Here is a 9,399-nt window from a genome sequence, read left to right on the forward strand (position 1 = left end):
CTGTCATGTGAAATAACCAGGCTGGAGAAAGAGGAAGCTCCTGGAAAAGGAAGAATGAAGCTTAATGAGAAATCTGTGGCACCCCAGAAACTCTGGATCTGGACTGACAGGCAGACATTGACTGTAGGTATTTTTAAGAATGCAGTATAAACTATAAAATTGTGCTCAGCATGTTTAGAAACAAGACTTCACACTGGCAAGTATAGTTGGAACGAAGACACCAAGGGAAAAAAAAAAAGGTGGGGGAAAAAACCCAAAACTTCAACAGGACAGGAACATAGTAGTAGAGGGCTTTCAGAAATTTAAAGTCAAAGACAGAATAGAGGAGAGACCAGAAAATATCAGTAACGTATATGTTTAGCCTCCTTTCCTGGTTAAAACCTGCCCCCGGCATTCATGCACATCAGGCAGGCATGAGACTCTTTTTCCCACAGGGGGTTCTGCCAAGCAGGCTGGAGAACACAGGTCCCAAGATCTCCTTCATGAACTCCTTCCTTCTTGCCCTGAGAAGCCCTGGCCCTTCATAGCTGCCTCATGCCAGTATGATCCCGAGTTTAAGTATATGAGGAAATTTAATCACAAAATTTCTCTTTAGCTTTTGCTACTTACCAACCTGGCCATGCTGATAAAGTTGGTTTTTTTTTTCCCTTTTCCAAACTGTATCTCAGAAACAGCACTTAGTGTTAAAAAGCAAGTGTAACAGCTCCTAGCAGGATCAACTGAGCAGGCAAATAAATTGCAAAGGTTACTGAAGCTCTGAAGAGCCTTCACACAGGCAGGGTCCAGCAGCACCTGAACCCACTGCAGCCCCGCCCCGCCCCCACGGGGAAGCCCAGGGCTCCACTCCACAAAAACATGCAAGCCATGGAAATAGTCTGGATGGGTTCTACAGGTTTGAACGTCAGCAGTAAACTCTAGAGAGAAGCACGTGGGCTCCTGCTCATCCATGCTTCACAAACACATTTGCAAGAGATAAAAAGTTCCTGTTATTCCAAGAAGCACTGACAGTTTCACAGCAGCCCATGAAGACTTTTACATGCCTCTGGTAAAATTTAAGTGAATGCTAATTTCTCAGCCGTCCAAGTCTTCTGATTTCCTACATCTACATGTAGCAAAATCTTCTACAGGCAAATCTTCAGCAATGCTAATAACCACAGACACCTTGCAGCATGATATTGTTGCTCCAGGATGCTGTCTTATCAACAGAACATACTGTCACTAATTTCAATGTGCAATAGGGCAACAAGGAATCATTAAAAAAGAACAAAATGTCCATTGTTTCTTCTACACAACAGAAAGCAGGGAAAGCAGAGCAGGGATTTCTGATACAACACCAGTCCCCATGGATGTCTGGGCAAGGGGGGAAGCGAGGCACTCAAAGCAGCCTCATCCAGTCCACCACTGAGCATCTGATGGGGGCAGAGGAGCTCCATGGCAGATGGCAGACATCTACTGCAGACAAAAACAGCTCCATCACAACAGCCAAAGGTACCAGCAGATCAAATGATGACAGAGGACATGAATCATAAAAATTAGAATTATATTGCTTGACTACATTTCCTAGGTCATGCAGTTTTTGTCATTACTAAATCACAACTTTTCCATTACATAGGTTGTTTCTTTGTCCTTGTAGCTTGTATAGCACATATGTTTCACAACAGATGGATCAATGCTGTAGCACAGTGATATTTTTCCAATTATAGTTGAATTTATTATATTTTCAAATCATTTCATGCAAATACTCCCTGCTGAAGCAAGGTAAATCAGCATATCTTCACTGCCATCAGCAAACCTCAAAACCAAAGAAGCAAAATTGGTAATGTTTTAATGAAAAAAAAAGAAAAGGCAACAAACTTACTTAAAAGATAAGATCATGAAGAGCTGAAAGAGACAAATAAGCAAGTCTTGGGTAAGTGAATGTGAAACAAACAAAACAGGTGAAGGTTTGATGTATCCATAACCCATGCAGGCTTGAGCAGAACCCAGGGGTCCAGAAGACTCTCAACCCTGATTACTAGATGTTATCTGCCAGATAATTAAAACAAATTAATTATAGTTCTTAAGCATCCTTAAGTAATTTACCCCAAATGAGATTAAATAAACTGGGAAAATTCAGGGTTAAAATAATGCTATGTAAAACAACTTCAGATGTTTCATAACTTAAAGACAGCATTTAAAGTTTGATTTCACACTTCATCTCTGTTTGCTTTAATAATTTCAGATTTTACCTGGCTCTTTACTGAATTGTGTTTTAACTAATTTTGCAACACAAATTGTTGAACAAAGCTGTAGTTTTAGCAATCTATCAATTAATTACTTTAGTCAAAAAATTATGACAGTGTGGCAGACTGACTGCTTAGCTGGCTTCTCAAATGCCAAAAATGCTGATGTCTTTTATAAGGTTGATTTCACAACTGGCTGCATCATGCTTTCTTGATTTCACTGGATCATAAACCAAGAAGCTCTGCTAGTAATCCAATCAGTGACTTAAAATTTACATGTAGCTGACTTCTAAACACACTACATCTTTGTACTATAAAGTCAGTAAAAACTGTCATACGTTACTTAAAGCTGTATAATCATCTGCACTTAACCTGTGAGTTGTCTACCACTAATTGGCAGTTTCCAGCAGAATCAACACACTTCAAGCCTTATACCTACAGACACATGCCAGAGCTAAGATAGCCTGCTTCTGATCAGAATAGCTGCAAGCTATTCTGTTAACAGGGCAACACACAAGGTGCTTTCCACAGAATGTCAAACCAACAGCATCCTGCCCTTCATAAACAAAACATCGTTTGTATTTTTCCAATTTTTACTGTCGTTGCCATGCAAGTTAAGTCAAGGGTAGGTCATGTGACTATTACAGCTCCCAAAATTATGTAGATCTCACAGCAATACTGCAGAAGTCTCAGTCTCTCTAGCTCTTCTTGAGTAGTGGGAATAGAGATCCTCACTTCGAGCTGCAGGGTTACACTGAGCTCCTGAATAACTCTTCCAATTCTTGTACCACATTGTGAGACAGTGCTGTTACCAGCTCTTGGGAGAAAAAATGGCACATGTCACCTGGACTTAGCAAAACTTCCTAGGAAAGAAAGAATCCAACTTTCAAACTCTGGTCCCTCTCCTACAGACTATCAGCTAAAAGACAAAAGGTAGTAACAGGTTACAAGGAAGTGCAAATTAACTCCTTTAACAGTGATTGTGCCTAGCATCCCCACCCCATTTTAGGTCTCATTCTCCATAGCACTTGAGATCTAGGCAAGCTCTGGGTAGGGACAAGCAAATTCATGGTCACTTGTGAACCAAACATTTTCCTGAAAAGTCTTTTTGAGTTCTTGGCAAATAATGGATTTACTGTTATCCAAAAATTAGTGTCCTTCTCTGGAGGCATTCAGGTTTGTCAAAAAACAATGTCTAAATATAACACAGTATCTAAACACATGAAGTGACCCTGCCTGTGAACTGAGACATGAGCCAGACATCCGCTGCCAAAACATCTCTGGGAGCGCAGGACATCACAGCCCCAGCAGCTGACCTGGCAGCCTCGTCCAGGGCAGTGAGAAGTCAGCCAGGGCCCCTGATGTGCCTCCAGCAGCAGGGAACCCCCAGGGAGCTGCCTGCCAGCGGGATGAAGAGCCCCCCCAGTGAGCGAGCAGCTCACGCACCACCCAGGCAAGGCCAGCACACCAGCTGCAAGGCTGGCAGCTGGGCTCAGGCAAGTGTCTGCATAACCAGAGAGGTCCACAGAGATGAAGCAGTTCCAAAGTGAATCTGGGATGTCAGTCCATCGGTCTGGGCTCAGATCAACGGAGAGAGCAAGAGTCTCAGCTTAAAAGCAGCTCCCAAAGGGCCTTTCTTGCTTGTTTTGATATTTTACACGGCAGAGAAAGTCACTGTTTGGAATTCACAGCACTTTTTGTTTTCCCTTACCCACTTGGTTATTTGGAACATCTGTTTGTTTCATATCACCATCCTTAGATAGAACCAGATGTCCCTTCAGACACTAATCGACCCTGATCACAGCTGAGGCTGGTTACAGATACATTCACAAATTAGGCCTGTACTCATCCTCTGCGGGCATACAAGAAAGTTTCAGGCAGGACTGGGGTGGGAAAAGACTACATGGGATTAAGTAACCTCAAATATAGTCTTCTTCATAAAAGAAAAAAAAATACATCACATGAAAGTACAACTGCAGGATGCTGAACAATGGGCCATCTAATTGCATCTTTAATGCTGTAGAACTAGAGGCCATACTTGTCTTGTGAGCGTATGTCTGTCAGTACGGACACGGCCAGAATCAGTACTGCCGCAGCTTGAGGACACACTCCAGCATGTCAAATCCCTGAAGCAAACTGTAGCCTACACAACTTGAGGCTTTTGTCTTTAGCTTACTTAGAAAAGGCTGATGAGTCTGAGGTCAGTTAAGGTTTCCTGAGCCCACTCAGGACTATGCACAATCAAGGAATCTTGTTTCATCAGACCTCTGGGCAGAGTGTTATCTTTAACAAAAGCCAATAATCAAGCATAAACGCTCAAACACTGAAATTACAGTTATTGGCCTAAATAGAGACAGCTTGAACCCACATTTTCCTTTAGAAAATTTGACTAAACTACAAACAAACTTGAGAGCTGCTCTAGCTAAGTTTTTCACTCGGTTCTGTCAAAGAAAAAAAAAAAAAAAACAAAACAAAACCAACAACAAACACCAAACCACCGGACACCTGTTTTACAATACCTCCTATCCTTATCAAAGGGTTTATCCTCCAGTGAATAAGCCTGCAAAGAATTTTAGGAACATATACCTGTTATAGCTGAAGTTAAATCTGAAACTTAGTTTTTCAAAAAAAAGGAGTGACTCAACTAAACTGAAGTGGGAAAGAAGAGAGCTGGTAAAACAAACTACTATTTGGGATCATCAGAAAGCAGATACGCGTAGCTGCACAAGAACGCGTCACAGAACAGAGGTCCTCATTTCAGGGCATGCTTTTTCCACACAGGATAGACAAAACTAAAAAAGACAGCACAGATCCTGTATCAGCACAGCAGCCAGGCTGATCTAAATCAGGCTCAGACAGTCCAGCACTGCAGCTCGGTCCCAGGCTGCACCAGTGTCCCCAGCGCTTCTCAACAGCCTACTGGCAGCACCCCTCGCTCACACCAGAGTTCCTCACTTTCATAAGAGACACAATAAAACAAGAGGGGAAGGAAAAAAGCCATCTACGTAAATGCAAGGTTTTGTTGCAGTAACTAGTTAACAGCTACTAAGGAGGACTACTCTGGCTGATGCTGCTGCCATCACTCCTTGTTTAACTGTAGTGTTCCATCCAGCCAACCTAATGTGTCCCAAAAGTAGCTCTCATTTCGCTGATCAAATACGTGTAAAATAAGCCACCTGCCATGTGAGAAAATGACTAACGCTTGCATCTTTTAAGCTCTTTGATTAAAAGATTTTTTTGCTTCACTGAAGAAGTTTTTGAACACAGTAACATTAGTGTTTGCTGAAAGCAGCTTGCTTTTAAGAACAAGATTCACAAGGCTTAAGAAAACATACAAAGAGACGATAAAGACCAAAGGTAAATCTGAGTAACTTACTGCTGCTGTGGCCTCCTCTCCACCTACACAGATAGAAGAAGCAATCTCCATCACAGACAAGTTCGTGGGAGCATCTGTGGTAGACGACGATCTCGGCCGACCTGGCTGAACGTCCTGGGCAGACCTCCTGTTGATCTGTGGGCTTCCTTTCGGGGCGTCTGCCTTGCCCCGCCTGCTGTGCAGGCTCGTCCCTCTCTTCATTTTGGGTGGCACTCTGATCTGCTGAAGCACCCGGTTCAGAGCTGTGGGGTGGGTGGAGACACCATCAATTTCAGCACAGACGCTTTGGCTTTCCAAATCCGTGTCAGGCTCCAGATCAGCCTGAGCTTGCTGAACATCATGCGGAGAAACAGACGACCTCCTGCGCTGATGCTGGAAAAGGTGCTTCAAGCCTTGACCAATCACATTAATGTTCTCCAAAGCATTATGGGTTATTTTGGATAATTTTTGCTCCGATTCATGTTGTTTTTTGGTCTCTTGATCTTGGGATCTGCCTCCAGGATCAGGGTCATCATACAATTGTTCAGTGCCAGAGGGCTCCATTGATGATACCCAACAGGTTTATTTGACTATTCATACATAAGTATGTCCCCTGTCTTTAAAAGGCTCGTGTTTGTTTTAAAAATGCCAAGATTGTCAGCCAATTAGGTGTGCAATTGCTTCATGAGTGACTACACATGCAGCTGTGCCACGGTGATCTCATGCTTATCTAATGTTAAACAAAAGAGTCATTATTAAATATCCATGCAGAATGTAGCGGGTTAAAAAATCCAATGCGCAAAACATGCCATTAACAAAACAAAACGTATCAGCTTTCCAAGCATCCCTCCATGTGGTATTAGTTGCCTCTAGGCTGTACAAAGAAGCCAAAGCTTGTATGAGGCAAGTCATTCATTGCCTAGGGGAAGAAGCCCAGCACAGAGGGTACAGGAAACCGAGAAAGGTAAAAAGGCTGTTCAAAAGGGGGAGAAGCAAGGAAAAACCAGTGGGGTTTTGTTTATTAAGAACAAGCCCATTGTAACATCTAACAAAACATGATGTTAAACTTCTGAAAAGCATGTTAGTCTCTCTGGCAGAATTCCTTGACAAAGTTCTGGTACTTTGTGCTTCAAATGTAATGTCTGGTCTGCCTACCTGGATTTTCCTGTAGAACGCCTAACTTCACAGTATTTAATATATGCAAGAAAACAGAACATTTCCAAATCAGTTATTAATTTCCAAATAGTAAGTAATGGTTTATTACTGCCAACATCCACTGACAGCACTGGAAACTAGATGTCAAAAAGCTGTCTTCAAGCAAGAACAGGCAAGTGAAATGGTGTCCATTGGCGCAGTCTTGTCCATGGCTCTCAGAGAAAACAAAATGCCTTTTTAAAAGTAGATTAAGCAACCAATCTGAAAGGGAGCAGCACCACGTACATGCAGCTCAGTCTCAAGCAGAGGAAACACGCAGATTTTCTCCAAGAGAGCTCAACCTTACTGATCAGCTGGCCTCCAGCAGGAGCTGGTTACATGACATTGCAGCTGAGCACTTCTATAGCAACACACTACTGGAGAAGTACAGCAAAGGAACGAGGAAGGGAGGAAGAAGGGCACAGTATCTTAAAGGGTTTCACATCAGCATCATGAGATCACATGCTTGGAAGCTGATCATTGTTTTCTCGCAGGAGAAAGCTCAGATTAGGCTTCTGTAAGTGCAGAAACCAGATCACAGAGGTCTACCTCAATCTTGGCAGAAAGCAGGCTGTGCTTTAAAAAAAAAAAATCTTATTTGAAATGCCACATACGTTTGGGATTTGAGAGCATTGATCTTTATCTTAAAACAGCTGCAGAAATATAATGCATTGAGGTTACAATTAAAGAGCTCTCAATTTTGTGCATCTGAAACCTGACAATGGGTTAAACAGATATTCCAAAATGCCTTCCAAACTGGCATCCAAAAATATCAGAAGAGCTGCCTCACGCTCTCCTTTTTTCAAATGTCATTGCCATCAGCTGGAGGCAAGATGAAATTCAGTACTTCAAGAAAGCAAAACACTAGAATCATACAGGATTTTATCTCAGTACTTTGAACATGCCATAAGCATTGAGTCTAAATATATTGGTTTAATCAATAGCATGTTAAATGCAAAGTAATAAACTACATCCCAGAAAAATATATTTACCCACAGTCATACAGAGATCGTGCGGTAGATTGAAAAAACCATGTAACCTACCTTTTATTTTCACATACTTGGCACTTTCTGAAATGGCTTCATATGCCTTTATGACTAGTACTATATTTTGACTCTTGAGCTTGCTCTTTCTTAATTTTTTCTTTCTTTCTCATGTAACAGGTTTTCCAGAAAGTTGAATTGCAGGTCTCCACTCAATTTAAGTTGTGGGGATAAAAAGGCAAAACTAGATTTTCCTTTTCATCCAACAGACCAAATGGTTTGGTGAACAAACTTCATGGGCTAAAAAGCAAGAGTTCCAAAATTATTTGGCGTGTATAATACAGATGTGACAGTTGACCCATAACTGCCTTTTTCATTTTTAGCTAACACCCTCAGTATTAATTTTTCAGTCAGGGCTCACTGAAAAACTGTAGTTCTTATCAAAGATGCCAAATATACTCTCTAACCAGTATCTTTTTGATCTCCTGCACACTTTCTCTCCAGATTACCACTGGTAATATTGCTGACCTTAAAGACCTTTCTTAAAAATAAGAGTCAGAGTCACTTCAGAGGCTCCTGTAAGGAGCATTAGGGTTATCTGCCTATTCATATTTCATATTCATATGGCGAGTCTGCTATGAGACTGAAAAGAGCTTTTCAAATTGTGTATCTGGTGTGAAGATCCTCAAAACTATCTATTTGTCCTAGTATCTACTTCTGGGGAAAAAGCTACTCATAAATGAGAACAACTGTGAATCAGCAGAATTAATTAGCACATTTAATTTGCATTAGGATTCAAGTTTTGTTCTTGCTTTTTTTCCCCCCTGATTATAATTCCTTTATGTTCTGTTTGAGGAAGGAAATTGAGTACTTTGTAGCGTGAAGTTCAAAAGTATACACTTCTTACTTATATGAGAATACATTAAATCAGAGACAAAATTCACAATTCCATACACAAGTCACACTGAGCAGATGTTATAACATTATTATAGCCCAAAACACGCTAATATAGTCCTTCATTTGTGCACTTATTTCACAGCAGCACTGGCAAACAAAGCAGTGCAAAAGGAGAAACCGGCAAAAACAGTATTAGGTAAGTGTGAATATATAAACTAGTACTTGCCTCCATCACTTGCCCTTTAGCATGGCTGACATACAGCAGTCCCTCCACTGAACAAAACTGCAAAAGAAATTTGGTATGAGATGCAGTTCTTGGAAATGGGAGGAAAGACGTACACAAACAACAAAGTGAGCATGGTTGTCAACTTCCAATTACACTCCCCACCCCACCCCCTTTAAATGCTAGTTCCTCTGGAAGCCGGGCTATTATAAACTCTTTCAACCAACTGAAGGGTTAAGGAATATAACTGAAGTTAAAACTGAATCGTACAGAGTTAATCAAGAAGTTCTTGTGAAAGAACATTTTGTCTTGGGGTTTCTGGCCATCAGTATGTGCTGGAAGCACAGGTAGATTTCAGGGCTCCAGCCTGCAAGCTCAGACAGGTTTTATTTTCTCCTCCTGTCTAGCCATTCAAGTGTTTTGGGCACAGGTCATACAGCTTGCTCTTGTTTATTTGGAGTTCACCTAACAGGAGGTGAGAGCTGTGAGCACTTTGAAACAGGAGCACCTCTGAGTTAATTCCAC

At 41.5% G+C, this 9,399-nt stretch overlaps 1 protein-coding gene across 1 annotated transcript; it reads right to left on the minus strand.

Moving 5' to 3' along the window:
- Nucleotides 1–4,741: 4,741 nt before the first annotated feature.
- LOC103773537 (transmembrane and coiled-coil domains protein 1-like) lies at nucleotides 4,742–8,939 on the minus strand (the record flags this gene model as incomplete). Its single annotated transcript, XM_008940908.1, has 3 exons — nucleotides 8,878–8,939; nucleotides 5,599–6,307; nucleotides 4,742–4,782 (listed from the first exon to the last, which is right to left on the minus strand). Coding segments are annotated over exons 2-3 (584 nt in total), but the record flags the coding sequence as incomplete, so codon positions are not given.
- Between the last annotated feature and the right edge of the window lie 460 nt (nucleotides 8,940–9,399).

Source organism: Merops nubicus, unplaced genomic scaffold (genome assembly GCF_000691845.1).
Source record: "Merops nubicus isolate BGI_N331 unplaced genomic scaffold, ASM69184v1 scaffold15645, whole genome shotgun sequence".
Lineage (NCBI taxonomy): Eukaryota > Metazoa > Chordata > Aves > Coraciiformes > Meropidae > Merops > Merops nubicus.